The sequence below is a fragment of the Neolamprologus brichardi genome, chromosome 2 (assembly GCF_056152115.1).
Source record: "Neolamprologus brichardi isolate AB-2024 chromosome 2, ASM5615211v1, whole genome shotgun sequence".
Lineage (NCBI taxonomy): Eukaryota > Metazoa > Chordata > Actinopteri > Cichliformes > Cichlidae > Neolamprologus > Neolamprologus brichardi.
Genome location: NC_142105.1, coordinates 29,723,169 through 29,744,078, shown reverse-complemented (window position 1 = coordinate 29,744,078; position 20,910 = coordinate 29,723,169). Strand labels below are relative to the sequence as shown.

Sequence of the window (20,910 nt, the reverse complement as noted above, 5' to 3'; positions counted from 1 at the left end):
AGAGTGAAGTGCTCTAATAGGGTGATATGGTACTATAAGGTCATTAGAATATGATGGGGCCTGATTATTTAAGACTTTGTATGTGAGGATTTTGAATTCAATTCTGGATTTAACAGGGAGCCAATGGAGCGAAACCAGTATAGGAGAAATATGCTTTCTATTTCTAGTCCCTGTCAGTACTCTTGCTGCAGCATTTTGGATTAGCTGAAGGCTTCTCTAACTGAGCACTCACAGTGCTTTTTAGTACAAGCCTCATTCACCCATTGAAGCACACACATTCAGATGCATTTCTGTTCCTTAAACTCTGATTTCAATGAATGAAACACAGAGTTCATTATCTTGCCCAAGGTCACTTTGACAGGCAGGCTGGAGAAGTCGGGGATTAAAACACAACCTTCCAATTATTATTTTTTTGCTTGTTTGTTTGTTTGTTTGTTTGTTTTTGCATATAAAAACATGCCATATATTATTTGAATTTGACAACAAGAAAGTGAGGAAGAAATCATCAATAATGAACAAATGTTTGTAATCTGATATACTGCATCAACAAAACTATCTTTATTAATAGAATAGATGCAAATACACAAAGAAGAAGTATTTTTAATGACAAAATGTAGAGAGAGATTTAGATTAAAACAACATTAATACCAGAAGAATGCTAAGCACAGAATTAAAGGAACACATCGATTCCAGGTGTACACGTGCTGTTAAGCTTATCAACACCATCACAATAGCTGTCTTTGTATTTTAACTGTACACATTTGTCAGTTACATCAGCTTGAAAGGACTTTCCCGTGTCAACAATTCAATTCAATCCAATTTTATTCATATAGTGCCAAAGCACAACAACAGTTGCCTCAAGGCACTTTACATTGTAAGGTAAAGACCTTGCAATAGTACAAAGAAAACATTTCTGAATCATAATATTTGACTTTCTTTTTATGATTTAAAGACCTTTACACTGAATCTCTGGATATTTACACAAACCAATCAATGCACAGTAAACTCAAAATAGTATTTTTCATTGTACACTTATTAATTTTAAGAGGTTTTCACATGAGGGCTATTAGACTGTTTGAAACATCCAAAGCAGTCCCTGAAGAGTTATTTTACACAAATATATAGCAGAAACACAAACAACTGAGTCTGGTTGAATTATTATGAATAAATGTAGATTAAAACAGTCTCCAGTGACACTGATGGTACAATAACCTGCTGCTTTAAGAAAGAGATGCCTTGACTCAAAACTTAAGTGGGTTCCAAAAGGGCATTAGTTTCCTTAATCATGTTGTTTTCTCGATGTCACTCAAAGTCATTCACTGAATATAGTTTCATTGTTGACTCAGCAGAAGGCCCTGAGGTATCCGGCTTTTAAATTCCCAGTCTTTCACTGTTTTTTAAATTTGTTAAAAGTGATCGCATTTGATCCCATCAGTGTCAATGATCTATTATCAGCAGTGTTGGGAAGGTTACTTTTAAAATGTATTCCATTACAGATTACAGAATACATGCCCTAAAATGTATTCTGTAACGTATTCCGTTACGTTACTCAATGAGAGTAACGTATTCTGAATACTTTGGATTACTTAACATATTATGCATTTTACAACTACATGTGTACTATTGCTGTGTGATTTATTACTATTACTGAAGGTCCGCGGCTCCGAACCGTAGTAAAGGGACCTCTGACTAATATGGTTCCGTGTTGGGCTCGTAGCCGAAAACTAGCTTTACTTTGTTGTCTGGGTCAACTCTGCTTGCAAGAGACAGAGAGAGGCATTGAAAGGCTGCTCCAACGGAACTTATTGTTTCGGAGGAAAACACGAACAAAGCGTACAGTCGTCAGGCACTCTTCTTGGCTGCAGTGGTTATTATTATATTTACATGCTTCCAGCTCCCGTTTTTGCTCGATGACAACTCATACTTTTCGACTCTCCTTTTTCTCCCACCTCGCGCGAGTATGGCAGTCCATTCTCCCTGCAGCACGGACTACACTGCCCATGAGGCTACATTCTTTAGAGCTATGCTTGTAGCATTCTGCCTATTAGCTTAGCACAACAACAACAAAAAGGCGCTCTCTCACCCAGGAAACACGCAGAGCCAGAGCGTCACCCTGTAACCATGGCAACCGCAACGCTGCCGCCTGGAACTACAGAACGTAGCTGTCAAACAAAACCCAAACAGTCCTGACCCGCCACAATATGAAACAGGAAAGTACCGCAGTGTAATCCATTTATTTCAACAAAGTAACTGTATTCTAAATACCACCTTTTAAAACGGTACCTGTAACGGAATACAGTTATATTTTGTATTTTAAATACGTAACGGCGGTACATGTATTCCGTTTCTCCCCAACACTGATTATCAGAGGCAATTAAACGCTTCTGTAGTCTGTATAAAGTGGGCAGCATGGTGACGAGGTGGTTAGCGAGAAGGTTCGACGTGCAATTAGTGGGGTTAGGTGAACTGGTGATTCTAAACTGGCCCTAGTTGTCTCTCTGTGTCAGTGCTACGTCAGACTGGTGACCTATCTGCTAGGAAAGGCTCCAGCTACCCCCATGACCTTTTGCCTGCACTATCAAGAAAGAAAACTAAAAGGTAAAAAAAAAAATAGACAGTAAATTAATACTACAGAAACTTATACATAAAGCATATTTTTAATAAAATAAATGGTTATTTTGTTGTTTTACTGCCATTTTTCTCAGTTTTTTATGTAGCTGTGGCTCTTTCTTTCTTTTTTTGTATGAAAATCTTCTGACTATTATGCAAAGCCCTCCTTTGTTGCCCACAGATAGCCTAAAATAACATAATGTTCAAGTTTTCTTAACCACAGCATTTTCAAAATACAGTATTTCCATCTGACAGATATTCATGAGACACATGAATAAATGCACATTTCGAAGCATTAAGATGAGCGTTCACTGTGCCTGTGGCATTTTCACTCTGTTACTCCTGCCCTACACTTCTGCCCACTCTGTTGCTCCTTCCTTTCACCAGCCTCCTTGTGTAACTGCAGGTGCTGCATGAAATCATCCAGGATCTGCTGGGCCGACACAGAGTTCACATCATCAGTGTCCTGCTCCAAAAGAGTTACCTTTAACTCTTCCTTCCCGGCCCAGTTATCACTAGCTACATGGCCCTGCCTGAGGTCTGGAAGGGTGTCAGCATGATTAGTGGCCAAAGAGGACTGCTGTTGCCTTTGGGGGTAGATAGGCTGTGGCCTGGCAGCATAACTGGCAGCCATTTTCTTATAGATAGCAGTGCTGATCTCAGCCACAGAGAAAGGCAGGCTGTGGCTCGGCTCATGCTGACCCGAGAGGCCGCACTCATTTCCTGTTGCTGGTACACTCTGTTTAAAGGGCGTGAAAGCTGTGACCCTCTGTGGACCTGCCTCTGGTTTAGTCAGCCAATCATGTGCTGCTTTGTCTGCTTTAGGAGGGTGGGGCTTGCCATCTGTTTGCTGAGAGGTGGCAGAATGGCTGTTTGCAGCAGAGGTTGTGAGAAACTTCTGTACAGCCTCAGCGGAATCAAAATGCTTCTCCAGTAGTTCCTTTATCAAGCATGGCACCTAAATTTAAGAAAAAATATGTATAAGTAAACATTACTCTTTACATTTCAAGATTCATGAAATGTATCTGCTTTCAAATCTAATTCTGTTGCTTTAGTAACTTTGAAATATTTGCTTCATAAACAGCATCACCTCAGTGCTTCATCATAATCTCTGGCGCAACATAGTATCTTTCATTTGTTGCTTTGCGTTATTTAGCATATTTCAGGGAACATTTAGCTGATTATGCATGTGCAAGTTGATGGACAGCTGTGCTTCAGTACTTTGTTTGCTCTGACTGGAGTTCCAGATGAGTAATGTCTCCTAATATGCTACAAAACACTACAGGGAAACACACAAATATTATAGATAACATGTTGTGCTGCCACTCTAAAAATACATTTATTAGTGTACAGTGGCATACACATGGCACTTTGCGTGTTTACAGTATATAAATCACACTCAGTATCATGAGTTCCTCAAATAGACGACAAACTATAATGTCAGTTGTACTTTTGCCTGAGTTGAAAGATTAGTTTTGATATTTAACTCTCTAAAGTTGAAGATCTCTTACATTTTATGTTATTTCTGGTTATAATGAAATGATAAACATTCAGTATGTCCATAGGTTTCTCTGCAGGCATTTCGCATGAATCTCAGGGCCTGAGGCCTACTGAGTAGATAGAAGTGTGCACTGATGTCCACTAGATGTCAGTGTGCTTACATTAATGTTCTCCAGGGCTGCAATGGTCCTGTGGGCGTCTTCCAGCTCTGAGCTCAGATTGGACACACGATTAAGCAAGTACTTCCTTTCACTGCTCAAGCTCTCCGACTGCAAATGCAAAAAATAAGGGATAGCATGCATGAAAGTCAAACGATGTGTTTCATTTCTTTTATTATTACGCTCAGAGTTTATAAATCTCCAGTTTTCTCACCGCTATGTGCAGGTGCTCCCCCAGCAAGTTATTGGCCTGCTTGGTCCCAGTATGTGTTTGCAGAAGGCTTCAAAGCAAGAAGGAAAATATGTCATTCATCTATTTTCTGCACTAATAGAATTAATCCAAAATCCTTAAATTCTATTTTTAACACAGTGCATAAAGGCCCATTGTTAAACGTATTGCCTGCACCACTGCAATCTTTGAGTCAAGTCAATGGCAGCTGTTTGTCAAGACAAATGTCAACAACAAACTCTCCTAAAAAACTTACAACAACTGATGCACAACTTGTGTGCAGTGTGAGGCGACCATTCACTCCAGCTGCAGCAGTCTGCTGAAGAATGTTTGGTATGTGCCTGACTGCCAGCAGCAGTTGTTTGGTTATAAATATGGGCCTAACAGAATCTGGGTGAGTGTGAAGACGCAGTTTATATGTCACTGAATTTCCACCCACGCAAGGAGGAGATCTGTGGCCTATGCTGTTCATCCAGAATGTTCCACTGATCAATTCATCTATAGGAAGTGTTAAGTAAAGCCAGAGATTGAGTTCATTCAATAGTGGCTGTGTGCACACGCCCTCTTGTAGAGGCAAGCTCAGTTTTTATTTATGCACATGAGTCAGAGAGTTTAAGCAATGCACAGCCATCACGTGTGTTTTGAATTCTGTTTAGTCGAACCTTTTGTATTTCTCCTTGACATGACTGAGCTCGTCTCTGGTCCTCTGCAGCTCTGCCTCCAGGCTCTCAATGCAAACCACTGTCTGCAGCAAGTTCTGGTGGAGATCGGCATTCTCCTCCTGCAGTGCCCTGAACACAGAGGAAGGATTAGAAATAGAGGGCCAGCATATGTTAATAATGAAGGTTATTTTGACTTTCAAAATTTAGGATTTAAGGAGGATTTAACGTCCAGAACTTGCAGAGTGAATTATTTGGGATGTGTCAATTGTGCTTTTTAAATGAAATGTCAAATATTTTAACATTATTAAGGTAAAAATAAATAAATAATCATCAACACAACGGTGACAGGTATTACTGCTGATATGACAATTAGGGTTTAGTTTAAAAAGTAGTTCTAAAAGGTATTCACAAAGGTTGTTAAATGTTGGTTTCCCTGGCACATATACATATTACTGACGACATATAGTTATGTAAAAAGGTTTCATAATGACACTTCATCCTGTTTTAAAAGGAATGTGGGGGGGAGGGAAGCTCAATAGTGTGATCAATAAGCACTGATCCATAACTGGATAAAGAGAGACAACCGAACGAGCCAGAGAGAAAGGCGTGAAAATCTGCAGTCAATCTGCAGAGAGAGATTATATAAATACAGACACTTACTGAAGATGGTCAGCCTCACACAGCACGTCCTAAAAAAGGAATAGAACAAGTTTAAGGAGGAGGTGGCTGAGATCAGGCTGTAGATTCTCTGTAGACAGGTATTTTTGTTTTGTACTGCAGAGTGTGTTAGTTTTCTTTGTTGAATTCATAATTAAGTTTAAAATCCTTCTCCTCAAATACAAAATCTTGAATAATCAGGTCCTGTCAAATCTTAAAGACCTCATAGTACCCTATTATCCTGAGAGAGCTTACTTGTAGGTCCTAAGGTTTTCATAAGTAGAATGGGAGCAAGGCCGTCAGCTATCAGTCCCTTCTATTATAGAACTAGCTTTCAGATCAGGCGATCCTGAACCCTCACTTAGTTATGCTGCTATAGGGTTATGTTCCTGAGGGCTTCCCATAATGCATTGAGCATTTCTTCTTCACTCATTTCTTTTCACTCTCAGTATTGTTTATACACTACTTCTGCATTTAATCATTAGCAATTATTAAAACTCTCTCCTATAGTTTACCTTTTGTCCTGGATCTCTCTGCTCGCTTCTTTTCCCCTAAACCCCAACCACTCACAGCAGAGGCTGTCCCTCCCTGAGCCTAGTTCTTCCAGAGGTTTCTTCCCGTTAAAATTGTGCTTTTGTTTCTCACCATCACCAAGTGCTTGCTCAAAAAGGGCTGTGTGATTAATGAGGTTTCTTTGTAATATTGCAGGCTCTTTGCCTTACATTATAAAGCAGGTGACTTGAGGTGAGGTGACTGTTGTTGTGAATTGGAGCTACATATTAAAACTGCACTGAATTGAGTAATATGAGTGGTATTTCTCAGGGACAGGGTCCAAGATGTTTACAACATTTCATTGATAAAATACATGAATGCAAATATTTGACATACAGTTACATAAACATGCCAGTCTCAACAAACATATGAACTGGTACTATAGTATTCTACTCTAACCCTCATTCCCCAACCGGTCGTAGCAGATGGCTGCCCTTCCCCGAATCTGGTTCTGCTGGAAGTTCCTTGCTGTTACAGGGGAGTTTTTCCTTCCCACTGCCACCAAGTGTTTGTTCATATCTGATTGTGGGGGGTTTTCTCTCCATTAATGTAGGGTCTTTACCTTACAATATAAAGCATTGTGAGGCAACTATTGCTGTGATTTTCTGCCATGTAAATAAAACTGAACTGAAATTATATTGACTGCAAGCCTCATTTAATCTTTTTAATGCTCAAATGCTTTGATATAAATTCAAACTCTAGTGAATACATGAGGTGCAAATCATAGATACTTTGACATGCAGTTTGGAAGAGCTGGGGATCAGACCAACAACGTTCAAATTAGTAGACAACCTGCTGTACCGCCTGAGCCACAGCCACCCTTTTGTATGCAATAGTGCGTCCTCGGGCACCTATAGACTATAGGTGCATTTTGTATGTTTTCACTTTATTTTAATTGGTTTTGTATGTTGTATCAATTCAAATTGTTATTTCAGTTGATTATTTTTAGAGTGTTTTTAGTTAGTTAGATATAATAATGTTTTTTGTAGCAGACTCCTTAGTCTGTAAAATATGCAGTTTGATTCAAAGATGTCTTTTTTAGTAATCAAACACATTCAATGTAAAATGAAACTTGAAGGTGTGGAACGGCTTTCAGCTTCAGTTTCCAAATATGAAAACTCCCCAAGCACCCCGTCGGAAAACCAGTACTTCACCCGCATTGTTTCATTTGAATTCCAATTGGCTGGATGAGGTCACATCACTTTCCAAAAACAACATAATTTCTATAACTATTCTTTACTATTTATATTCATAGGTGCTGGAGCCCGGCACGGGTTATATACCCGGGTAGGGTCACCATTTCATTACTCAGGACAGCTCAATAATAAACTATTGAGCTGTGGTAGACCTGTGCCAGAAACATAATCGATTTGTTCTGTGAGGCTAAACCAGGATGTTCCCCTTTGTACACGTACGTATGTGAATTCAATAAAACAAATAAACCAAATGAGACCAGAATCTATACTGTTACAGCATGGAAAAAGGCAAAATTATGCAAGGCTCTGTGTGTGTGTCTGTGTGTGTCTATTAAGAACGACTGGATTCTACCTTCTGTATTACTCACACATTTTTCCCATGAGGAAACTATGCAGATTTGTCTTTGTGATTGTATGTAGTTACATCCCTTCAGGTCACAGAGCAAACAAAGAATCGAAACTGATATATCAAGGAGTTTCAAATGAATGTTCCCCTAAAAGCACTCAACGTCATTTGCTGCAATGCTGGAGAATGACTCAGCTTGTAATGCGCAGTGCTTGACACCATCCCACACGCCCTGTGACTCAGCAGCAGTGCCTCATTCTGCAACATTCTGTTCTTTTAACAGAGATATCATTGATTTAATGGAGTGTAATGTGCGTCACACTTTGTTCTTCAGCAGCCCATCAAAAAAGACATGATTAATAATAAAAAAGAAATCATTTTAGTATTATATATTTATATAATGCTGAATAGAAAGGTGCTGGCTTTCTAACTAGAGCTTTGGCTCATTAGGACCCTTACATCTTATCATTTGATTCACAAATCCATCCACTGAAGACCACTGGCTTCTCGATCACATTGTTCATGATGGTTCTTACTAGTTATACTAGTTAACTTTAACTTCAAAATGAAAACACATACACATAGCAATGGTATTAGCAGGGTCATGATTGATTTGACTCTCTCTAAACTAATTTGTTTGTTGTCATTTTAGTGTATCAGCTTAAAGTGGACTTACCCTGTGCTGCTGAGAGTGCCCAGCATGTTGTGGCTGATGTCGACCACTCTGATCTGAGCTGTGGCTGGTAGCTGTGGAGGCTGTGTCCCTGGCCCTGGGTGAATCTGATTTTGTGGATGAAGACTCAGATCCGACCCCTGCCTCTGCACCTTGGGCTGAAGTTGGAGGCGAGTTGCTCGGTTCTTGGTGACCAGAGTCTGGATAGGACTGTTGGTGGAAGTGCTGGTTATGTGGATGCTGGCTATGCTGCTGTTTTCGGTGGTGGTGGTGGTGGTGGCGTTGTTTGGACTGACTGGTTTCAGGGCTGGTGCTAGTTTCATCGGTGAGGTGAGGGCCACCTCTGCCAAATCTGTCTCCTGATGTAGGCCTCCTGTCCTTACGGTTGCTTCCGTGGTGTGGGCTTTGGCTGGCAGAGTGCGGGTGGTGACGAGGTGGTGGGCTACCGTGGTGGTTCCTCATGGCATATGAAATCAGTTTGTCAGGATTGGAGCTGTCTGAATATTTTCGAGAACTACTCAAAGGTGCTTTCTCCTGACTGCTGGCCAGTTTGGGATGCTGACCCGTCTTCTCCACTGGGGCTTTTCTGTGTTTTTTTGGTGGGAGCTGAGGCTTAACTGGGTTAGATGTGGGGGCTGAGGCAGATGTTTTTGCAGGAGTTTTATTATTATTAACACCCAAGCTGGTGAGATACGATGGACTTATAACGCTCTTTGTAATCTCGTCTAGAAACGCAGAGAACTGTAATTTCTCCTGCAGAAAATTGGCCCTGGCTTGCTCTATGTTAGCTTGAGTAATTTCTTTACCCTTCTGCCCAGGACCTTGTTCTTTAGCAACTCTTGGGGACAACACCTCCATCGATTTAGTCTTACGAATGTCAGTATGAGTCTCCTTGTTCTTGAGGATCCCTTTGCTGGGTAGCTGGTTTGAAGATACTGCTCTCTTGGGGGCACCGGAGACCCCTAAAAGAATGTTTTCCTCACTGAAAGCCAGACATCGGTTCAAACTAGCTGACTTATACAAAGGCCCATAGTTATTTTGCTTAGATTGTTCTCTTCCACCACTATCATTACTCTGAAAAAAGGCTTCATCGCTTCGACTGTGACCTCTGTCAAGAGCAGAAAAGCCAGTGTTCCCTCTTTGCTGTGAGCTTTCATGAAGCAGCTTGCCTTTTTTGCTGTGTTTGACGGTAGCGAAGACAATGGGCTCACTGCATTCATCTTCCCGGAAACCTATGCGCACATCTGGGATATTGGAGCAGGACAGAGAATGCTGTGGGCGCTCAGCATGGCGAAGAGTGAAAGGATCATTTGCGCTTGACTCTGTGTACCAGGAGGAAGAGGATGAGGATGAGAGGGAAGAAGAGGAAGCCCTTGAGAGAGTTACAGGGGTGTCATGGTCGTAAATGATCTCATCCTCTTCACTGTGGTGAAACTGACGGCGATAGTGAGCATCGTGGCGAGGGCTTTCATGGAGATAGTGACTGTGCTGATGGTGGCGAGGCTGCCCTCGGCTGTCATCTGTGTTCCTGTCACTGTCATCAAACTTTGAGTACCTTCAAAACAGGGAAAGTGTGTAAACTGACCATGTAAAAAGGGACTGTGCTTAGTATATTTTGTCTAAGGCTGCAGATGTTCGAGCTCAATAAACTTACAGATTTAATCTTGCAAATAAATTTAGACTAAAACACAATTAGATATGTGTGGAAAAAGCCATCCTACCTGTGTGACTGAGTGTCTTGGCTATGGTGAAGGTGATGATGGCGATGATGGTGGATTTTCCGTGGCTTGAGCTCATCCAGCTCAGCTGAGCTCTGAACCGGTTTAAAATACTTCTCCATGACCTCTCGCTTTCCTGGTGGTAGTCTGTCGATGGGGTCCTGGTTGGGATGACTGCACTGGTGGCGCTGAGGGTGATCCGTGTTGGTACTCTGCTCTTTCTCCTCTGTAAAGCTACAACTTATCTCTCGATGTCAGTTACAAAGAACAATCTTACTGATGAATGCAATCATTCTGAAGATGAAAAATTACCAAAGCATGCAAATTAATTTCTAATCTAGCTAAAAAGAAGTTCAGTCCTTAAAAGTAGTCTCTTTAGTAATTATATCTTCTGTTAAAGGACTTGCATGACTATGTTTGTCTTCCTCAGGGTCTGGCTGCAGACTAATGGAATCATGGCTTGTGTGCAGGACTGTATGAATTCCTAGGTGGTGTTTTGACTTTGCATCACTTCTGATGTGCTAACAGCTGGGTGGTCATTGAACAAACCGAAAGAGCATGACCTTTGTCCTCATTCAGGAGACAAATGAATCAAACCCTGTGGAACACAATCTATAACTGGGCTCATTTAAACCGCCAGTTTTTGTTCTTTTTTCTTTTTTTTTGCAGAATGGGATTTGGCCATCTGTTTGTTCTGCCCCGTGGGCCAATTTCAGGCATCTATCCTATTACAAAGTACCAATATTTATTATTACTTTGTTTTCACTATCATTCTTTTTATAAATATACAAAAAGCACATCTAAGGGTTAGATATCTAAGCTATTGAACTGCACAATGCTACCTCATTGATTTTAAGAGGTTTCCTGCAACCTTTCCACTGATTCCTTTGTAATTACATTCTCTAGGGATGAGCGGTATTGCAGGAAGCAGTGAGCAATTAGAAATTGTATCACACTATTTTTTATTGTGGCAGGCATCCACTTTAATTACTGTTGGTAATTTGATTTGCTGTGTGTGGCTGATGGGTTTTTCATCATCAGCTGCATTCCCCTTTATGCTCCTGTTCTTTATACAAAAGCTTGTTATTTGATTTTTTACAAACTCTGTTTCATCAAGATCAATATTGTGATTTAAAATGACACTGTTAGTTGAGGACTGACGTCTGCTCATTATAAAAATTTCACAGCTCATCCTCTAACACCCATATAACCTCTATTTCCACTGGCTTTCTGTTTATTTCCAGTTTATTCTTCTGGGAGGGTCAGTCAAGTTAATCACACCAAGGTCCCGATCACCCTTTGGAAAAGCTTTGTTTTCCTTGATTGTCACTTGAATGATAAGGCAGGGGTTTTCAAATAGCTGCATTGCATTGACTGCACCCTTTGTAGCAACTCTGAAAGAGATCAATTCATTCGGATTCGGGAGGGGGCCTGAAAGTAGCCAGAGGACAGCTCCCTACTCTGGATTGTTGCTGATCAATGGCTTGCCATCATAATAAACGTAGCTGCTTAAGGGAAGTTGCCCAGACTTGATTTTTTTTTTTTTTAGCATTGATATAGTCAATATAAAAAGCAGTCCTGTTAATGCAAACACGTGTGAGGAACATGGTGACCCCATTGTTATCCGAGGTACGTGACTAACTGCACGCACCCTCTGCTGGTAAACATCGGGAACTCCTGCTTGGATCTAGTAATTTTCCACCTTTCCTCCAGCAACACATTTTAAGGCTCTGGTTGTTTCTAGACGTTTCTGGATTTATCGCGTACACTTTTCAGCCTATAATAACATTGTCTGAATTAAAAATCAAGTTTAACATCGTACAAACTATGACGTGGAAATTCATGAACTGTGAAAGCACACTATACATTTGATTAAAAAAAGACTGTAAACACCATCAGCTTTTTACAGTAGCTTCTAAATCTTACATAAAAAGAAAAACTTTATTGTACATTGGACATCTCAGTTAAAGAAGATGAGCTGGCTGTTTTCTTCTGTTATTCAATCAAAAAAACAGCATATCACTGCAGTAAAAAGCAAGTAGATCCGACAACTCTGCTACGTTCTAGTTTGATCCGGTTTGCGGGGCCTTGTTACAGCTAAAAAAAAATATTAGTCCGCGCACCATTTCCCGTGACGTCAGCTGTTTTGACCGTTAGTTTTTAGTAGGTTTATTAAAAAGGTTCATTTTTTTGTTACAGTATATCTCGCTGTTTTGTCACTCATGTGTTGGCAAATGGTGAAATTAAGTTTAAATTAACCAGAAACACCAAAACAACGTGTTATTTGCAACTATTATTAGAAGGCTTCTAAGAATAGAAATCTGAATTATTTGTGCCTCATTACCGAATTCAACAGTACTGCGTTTATTCACGCACATTGGTTCGTGTGTTATTTTCATTCTAAAGCTAAAATAAACAAATACATGGGTTTGTTTTTGTTTAAAAAAAGGGGACTACTTTAGCGGATGAGTACCACATTTTCTTGTAGCCGTATCACTATAACAATATAAATAGCGCTGGTGACGACGTTGCAACTTACACCGCGTTGATGCTTTTCCGTCTTGTGGTTGGGCGTTGCAGGTTGAGCGTATCTTGTTTTTTTTCTCCTTTTTTGATCTTTTCGTTCGGGTTTTGTTTTCGAAGCTGTATAGCCTTACTCTATCTAGTCTAACGTTTGCGACACGTTTAATTTTAGCCTCTTGAGCATTATAGATCATTATTTTAATGCAAGTACTTTAAATCTCTAGATAACACGTGTAACGTGTTTTCGGTTTGTTAAACGCTTTTTAGTACTGCTTTATTGCAAATGATTAGGATTGTAGAAGATGATCACAAATTCTACTGAGTCAGAACAAAGGCCTGATTCTTTTTTGTTTTGTTTTTTGCCGAGGCCTGTTGAGCTAAAGCTAGGCTTAGCCAGCCAAATGTATACATTTGTGCTAGTATTGTCAGTTATTCCGCAACAGTTGTTTTGTTAGCTGTCATGTTTAGCATTTGTCTAGCGGTGATCTTGCTTCTTAAAAATATATTCCAAGTAACCATTTTTGGTCATACTAACAGCAGTTGGCTCGAGATGGGAGCTGTAACGTAGAAACGTGTAAACGTCGTCTATTGGCTAATTCAAATAACGTCATGACGTAAGTAGACGGCAGTGGAAAAGGGAGTGGTTAGACTAACGGCCATTATCAGCCTTCACGTAGTGCTTTTCCAGAAGGTGTAGAAAGCTTTTAGCAACAAAATGGCAGAGGAACATTTTTCATACTTTTGAAATCGATAAGGCAGTAAAGTTAAGTGCCTAATTAGGTTCCTAAAGAGTACTGACTTTGCAATGAGGTCTCTAAGATTAGATCACAATGTAACTACAGTTGACTGAGTCTGTTAAATATTAGAAGATTCGTTTTTATTCTGAAGAAAGAAAATAAGGATGTCTTGTCGTGATCAGACGCAGATTATGAGAAGTGCTAGTAATTGTATTTAAAACGAGGGTTTGTGTAAGCTCGGAGGTACTATCTAACTACGATAGACTAGACCAGCCTGTATTTATTTAAAAAAAAAAAAAAAAAAAAAAAAATCAGGAACAGATTAAGTAACAACAGCGTCAAAGAAGCAATGAAGACGTTTTTATTTTTTGTTTGATAGCTGTTACTTGGATGAGGTCCTTACCTCTGTCTTTTCACTCTGATCCCATTGATCAGGGAAGCATTTTGCAATGCAAAGTTTTTTATTTATTAATTTTTTTTAAATCGAAATTTTCGCTCAGTTTCCATCAGTCATTAGACTTGAAGTTTCAAGCTATCAGTTCTGCATTCAAAGAAAGAAGATAGCATAAGTCAAGTAATGCTGAAGAATGGAAGCTTATCTTAGAGCTCTAGTAGTAGCTCAAGCAATATCAAGTTCAGATTTATGGACTTCTTGAGAGGAAATTTAAAAAAAAAAAAAAAAGGTTCATCACTTAGAGAAGACAGAAGATTTTTTTTTTTTCTTGGGGGGGAAAAAATGGACTGAGTTATCACGGGGAGGAATGGACTTAGTTATTAGATGAAGATCGCAGGACGGCTTGGAGCGAGGTCGCGGGACACGGGGAGGACCACAGAGGAGCCAGCCAGGCAGGACAGGACCAGAGGGCGTGGGAGGACCAGTGTGGAGCCAGGCAGGACAGGACCAGAGGGGCGTGGAGGGGAGGAGCAGAGGGGGCCAAGAGAGCAGGAAGCATCAGGAGCTGTCGGCCAGTGTGTACGCCAGAGGGAGCCAGAAACGCAGGGCAGTGTAGAAGCGCAGTGACCAGCCCCGATGCCGATCCAGTGCTGAGAGGGTGGGACAAGGGCGTGCAGTCTTCTAGCGTCACAAGTTTAAAGCGGGGCTTTGGTTTGTATACTGGGTAGAGGTATCTCTGTAACACTCAGTATTTGGTTTTTGTACTTTCCAGAAACATCTGTTGTAGAACAACTTCTCGCACAGCTCTCTCTTCCTCTTTTCAGGCAAGCCGTGTAAAGTGTTTTGTACCGTGGTCACCCCTCCTGTTGTGCGCTGAAATGTGTGGTGGTATCTGCTGTGATGAATGCCTTGGTAGTGTGCTGACGAGGAGCGTCTTAATGGACTTCTCTACCCCCCTGCGATCACAAGTAGTTTCCACAAGCGGAGGGAGAGGCAGTCCTTTTGTTGTTCGATAGGTCTTCCCCCAGAGAAGTTTTCTGCATTGGAGTGTGAAAGTGGATGGTCTCCCATACGGCCAATTGTGTATTCGGCAACCCTTCGGTGCTTCAGCTGCGCCTCTTTGGTACAGATCAGCTCCATCTACCTCTTAAACCCAAGCAGTGAGTTAATGCATGGAATGTACATGTGGGTGTAACTATCCTGTACATTAACTCATCATTACATTTCATAAGTATACAGTAATGACTTCACTCAAAAGGGAAATTGCATTGAAATGGTAGTTGATCCTGGTGGGTAAATATTTTTGGCTTAAGGGGAGGGGGGATGGGGGGTTGTTAAAACTTGTTTGGAGTCTTTCTTTTTACAGGCCTGGCCCCCTAACGCGATCATCGACAGAATCCCCCCCTTTCTAGCTGCTTGGTACAAGTTGAGCTCATCCTATATACAGTAGTGATATGGATCGAGATCATGCGCATCCACTGTGCTTAAACGAGATATAGAAAGGTATTTGGTGTTCACTGACTCAATTAGTTTTCATCTCACTTTTATTTGGGATATGTTGTAAATGGGCTTCCATGAATTTATTTTTTTGGGAGGGGTGGGGTGTGGGGCGTTAATCCGTCTCTTCCTAGACTTCACAGCTCCACATTGCCCAGTGCACATGGCTTGAATAGGAAACATCCAGGCGCAAGCAACAAGATTCAACTGGACACTTTACAACGCAAGATAGCAACCTCAAAAGTAGTCTTCTGATGTAGGGAAGCTCCTTTCCCCCAGGGAGAGTGCGGTAATACTTCTCCTTACTAGAAGTCATTGTAATTCTGTACAGGCTTTACGTTGCTTTGTGGGGTTGGGAGGGGGCTGTGTATTTTTTTGACTCTTACAGATTAACTTGTAAGGCCCATCCTTCAAAAAGCTACGTCCAAGTCCATGCCTACAGTTAAGGAAGGAGTCCCTCATACTCAGGCCTGTGGTATTTTAAATGTTTCTTATGGCAAATGGCTTCAATCTTTTGTGAATTGTATTTGTAGTCTTAAAGTTGGCCTTGTTAAAGCAGTTGCAATTGCTGTAATCCCAGTATTGTCTTGTAGTTCTCTACAATGTTACTATAATGCCAGTGTTGTAGTTTTCTACCACATTGTATTAGGGCAGGGGTGTTGTGGGGAGAGGCTTTTCTTTGCATTTTTTCAGTGTGCTGTGTCCTGTGTGCTTTCAATACCCAAGACCATCAGGAACTCCTAACTCATTGTATGTACAAGTTTCCTTGCGCATCGAGCATCACGTAAGGTGGCTAAATGTGTTCATTTACTTTAACATTCATTATTTGGCTAATTGCCTTCATTGCAATTCCTTTGCAATTAGTTACTTTGCTTTGTATCGCCAATACAATGAGTGAACTATCTGTAAAGGATTTTCTTACTGCATAATAAATGCATAGCTTGTTGTGATTGAATACAGTTTTGGTATGCATTTGTTCTTTTTGGGGGGGCTTGTGTGGGGGAGCTTTTCTTGTGCTTTTTCAGGTATGACTAAAGCTTGGAGCTTTGTAGAGCACGGATGTGACCTGGGCTCGAATGACTTCTATTTCAAAGTGGAAAGTGAAGGCAGATAAGTTGAATCCATCAAATATTGATGTCGAAAAACCGAAAATTCTCAGCCCTATAGGGGTCACTTATCTTGACTGGACTTGCGTGTCCTCTTTCTTGAAATGAAAGCAACTTGCTATACTTGACAGTAGAAATAGCACTGCTGTGCTTTCTTAACAAGTCACTTGTGATAACGGGAAGATTTGATGGACCTTCATTGATTCTGACATTATCTGCAGTAAAGCATTTGGGTAAGGATAACAATGGTCAGTTCTACGATACTGTGGGGAGGGGTATAGGGGTGTTTCTTTTCTGCCTCTTTGATCTTACAGAACAATCCAAAGGAAGAAAGCAGTGTACCTAGGAGAACACAAGAATCACGCTGCGCTTTGAACTCCACCAACATGCAGTTTGAACAAAAGGAGTCAGGTTTTTGATGTGTTTACATATATTAGAGCATTTAGCCCTCAGCTGCTTGCCCTTGTGCAACTGTACAAGTGGCAGGTTGGTCACCTTAGCAACCGCGCAACTGTGCGAAGTTTCAAAATTTAAGCAGCTGAGGAAAGCTGCGCATGGTGCGGCTTAATTTGGTCTGAAATGCAGCGCAAATGTGCTGCCTTAGTTTCTATTGTGCTATGGTTGTGGTTGGGCGTATCCCTACACTTCTCTTCACAGAACTCACAGTGCAAGACTGGTTCAAGTACGAGTCAAGTCCTAACCCGGAGCATGTAGTAAGCTGTTGGCTTTACTTGTCAAAACTTCTGCAATGTTGTAGTTGACAAAATGACATCTTGGAACTGGCTTTATGTTAACCTCAAATCATCAGTAACAATGCTTTACTAGCTTATTCCTCTTTGGCCTTGGGGCCCTATTGCTTTGCATCTTACAACCATAAGATGAGTAGAACCCAAATCTTTGAGTATTGTGTGGTGGGTGTGTTGTGTAGATCACTCTTTGTTTCAGATCATTCTCGTCTGTCCACTCCGATCTCGCCTGCCTCTGAATGCAAAGCCATCTGTGGAAGCTGTCAGCGATATGAGTGTGGCCCCTGAATGAAGTACCAATCCCCTGTGCGCTTGAGCTTAAATCTGAACCCCTGACGTCCTTCGCAGAAGCCCCCGCTCTCTGTGTTTGTGTGCCTTTTTCTTTCCCTTTGGTTTCTCAGGTCAAATTACCCCAAATTCTTAATTTTTCATCTGGGATGGCCTAACCTGTGATGGAACACTGAGAATCCAGTCACATTAAGATCAAGAGCTGCAAGCTTGTTTTCGCTAATACTGCATCACTTCAGTCTCGTGGGTGCTAAGTTAAGTAATTTCGGTTCCCTTGATTTTTCTTTAACATACCATGGCTTTAATGTGTAACTCAACATGTTGCATGCACATCAGCTATGCATAACATTTTATTTGTAAAACAATGTTCATAAAGTCGTTGTCAAACATTGCAGTAGTGCTATGGTTAGGAGGGTCTGGGGGGGGGCAAACACTCTTCTTTCTCCCTTTTTTCAGATTTCTCATTCAGCTTAACTTGCTACTGAACCAGACAACTTAAAGGTCTGCAGGGAGTCATTGGATCACTTGGTACTGCCAGCCTCTAGGGTTCATTTAATACATTGAAGAGCTGAGCATCAGAGGAAGAATAGCTGTGGTAAATGCTGCATCAGCTGTGGTAAACTACAACAATGTTGATCAATTCAATCTCCCATCATATTGGATGAGTCTTGGTACAAGTGTGGGGTTTGGGTGGGTGAGGGGGGGGCTTAAATTGTCTGTCTTTTTTCCCATTACAGCCATAAAATTGGCAAGAAAGCCTTCACTGTCAGTTGACCCGCGAATCGTGCTGAATTGCAGAGGGGAAAATCGCTTTGACAAGGGATTCTGGTATCGTGGTTTTATTATGGCTAAACGGATTTCGTGGAATAATACACCAATACAGTGTCGCTGTGGGGAATTTTGGGGATTGGGGAAACCAGACGTCTCTCTGTTCTAGTTTCAGCCTCGTGACCAAGAGAATCCCCGTGTGGTGACAGCATAATTAGCATCCAGGTGTCGGGTTTTCTTTTCCTGGAAGAACAAACTTGTTTTGTTCTTCCAGGTTTTGCTTTTGCCCTAACTAGCAAAAACAAAAAGCAAAAGACTCCGGTGATGGCACTCCTGACTCTGTCGGGACGGGGTTCAATTCCCTGCGGTGTCTTGCTTTTTTAAATAAGCTTTGTGGGGCTGAAAGTATATTTAATAACACTTCAACTTTAATATGGCTTCCATAAAAGGACAATGTCTGGGTGGGGAAAATATTTGAGTGGAAATGATCAATAAAACTTTGAAACAATGTCTCTGTTTTTGTCTCTCTTCTATAGATAATTACATCAATATTCTGTAAATGACTTGATGTGGGCATAATGCACAAAGATTACTGGACATTGTATCAGAGATCTCCTGTGATGATTGGCAACAGTTTTATAAACCTCCTTTTGCAGTCTGTGTCCTGGACACTACCCTTCTTGAGGTCCATATCACATGATAACAAATGGAAGCGGTGAGGTCAGGAAAGAAGACCTGATCCAACAAAAGTCATCCTTGCTCTGGATCCTCTTTAGTACAGCAGCATAAAACAGTCCAGCTATTGCTGCGTGTTTTGATCTCAGGTCTTCTATGAGATAACTATGTACAGTGTCATGAACAATTAACAGCTACCTCTAATTTAAAGTAGCATTTTACTATACATGTACATTGTTTTTTGGGGGGAGGGGAGACAGGGGTGTTTGTTTGTTTTTAATGACACTGAAGAGCAGGATGTCTGATTAAGCTTAAAAGAATGTATGAATAAGGAAAACCTATTTGTAGACTTCAGCTATATGTTATGTTTTGTTGGGGGGGTCACAACCTCAACTAACTTATTTTCATGCTCATCAGGCAAATGGCAATAAAGGAAAGCAATGTCAAACCTTAAACTGTTTATTTAATTAGTTGGATACGTGGGAATGTTTCATACAATGCACAAACATGCAAACAAAGAAGTTCATATTGTATCCTTGGGTATTTTATTACTTGTGGCCTGTGACAAAACCAGTAGAATCAATGTTTCTTTCATTGAATCTACCAAAAATAACAGTTTGAGAGGTATAAAATATTTTTGCATTAACAAGGTATTATTTTAAGATTATGCTTAAAACATTCATTTTTTTTAAAAAAAGCTTATAGTTAAGGTTGCACCAGTTTACCCTTCCTGTTAAAAAGGTGTTTTTCCTTCCCACCATTGTTCGTAGCGGGACATCTGATTGTTACATTACGATATAATGTGTATTGAAGTGACTGTTTTTGTGAATTGGTTCGTATACATAAAATGTAGTTTAAGAAAAACTCACAATGGTGTGAATTGTGTCTATCTATAAAACATTTTTGTAAAATGGACAAGTGGTGGACAAAAGAAGTCATCTCAAGCACAGAAACTATCCACATTAGATGAAGACTAAAGTCAAATTCTTAAGAAATAGAAAAAAAATCCAGCAAAGACCTAAAATTGGACTCTAGAGATTATCAGACCCTTCAGATGATCCATTCACTGTTTGATGAAGTCTCATCAGAAATAGGGGTACAACATTGAGGGTCTACAGCCATCTGTAAAACACGGTGGAGGCGGTATACCTTGTTTGGAGAGAAATATAAGGAAACGAAGAGTGACCCAAGACTTTTTGCACACTAATAATGTATTTGATCTATTTGTTCTGATTTTAACAGATGAAGTTTACGGTCCAAGTCCTGTCTGAGCTGAAAAAGGTGCACTACGTTTACTTGCTCTCTTCACATTTACATTGCATCTAATAAAAAGCAACACTCAAAAAATTATTTTATAAAAATATATTAGAGACATATGCTGAGTAAGAATGTCAGCTTTGACTTTAGATTTTTTTCCCCATACTTATAAGATCTTAAAAGTCCAACTGATTTAGCGGTAGATGGCTCTGATTCTGACCAAGGAAATCAGCTTGGCATGGTCAATAACTTCCTTTAAGGCATGTCTAAGAACACATATTGTTATGGAAAAAATAACTTTATTGCCCTTCATATTTTTTAAGGATTTAAGGATTGTGAAGCACGTTTTAATCTGTAATAGAGAAGTATTCGTCGGAATTTATATTTTGCTACACATATTGCAACCGTTTTTTGGACAGGTGACTTTTTTTTCATCGACATTATTTTATTACTACCCAAAGTTCAGTTTGAGGGTTTAATTTGGTGAGAGAACGAGTGAGGGGAATTTATACATAATAAATTAGGTCTTTTATATATATATTTTCTCAACAACCTGAGTAAGCTTAACTTCTTGTGGAACTAATAGGCAGAAACGACGTTTCCGCGGAGTCATTTTAC

The 20,910-nt window shown here is 40.4% G+C and overlaps 1 protein-coding gene across 1 annotated transcript; it reads right to left on the bottom strand.

Moving 5' to 3' along the window:
* Positions 1-424: 424 nt before the first annotated feature.
* LOC102779968 (uncharacterized) lies at positions 425-10,926 on the bottom strand. Its single transcript, XM_006781319.2, has 7 exons — positions 10,305-10,926; positions 8,587-10,138; positions 5,820-5,848; positions 5,160-5,288; positions 4,483-4,549; positions 4,272-4,379; positions 425-3,568 (listed from the first exon to the last, which is right to left on the bottom strand). The coding sequence occupies exons 1-7, from the start codon at positions 10,421-10,423 to the stop codon at positions 2,939-2,941; spliced, it is 2,634 nt and encodes an 877-aa protein (XP_006781382.2). The 5' UTR covers positions 10,424-10,926; the 3' UTR covers positions 425-2,938.
* Between the last annotated feature and the right edge of the window lie 9,984 nt (positions 10,927-20,910).

Bases quoted from the DNA above. Each gene is read 5' to 3' on its own strand.
- LOC102779968 (XM_006781319.2), bottom strand. From the start codon at position 10,423: ATGGAGAAGTATTTTAAACCGGTTCAGAGCTCAGCTGAGCTGGATGAG. The intron at 10,139-10,304 runs GTAGGATGGCTT...CCTGTTTTGAAG, and splicing joins CAAGACACTCAGTCACACAG to GTACTCAAAGTTTGATGACA. The intron at 5,849-8,586 runs GTAAGTCCACTT...TTCCTTTTTTAG, and splicing joins GGCACTCTCAGCAGCACAGG to GACGTGCTGTGTGAGGCTGA.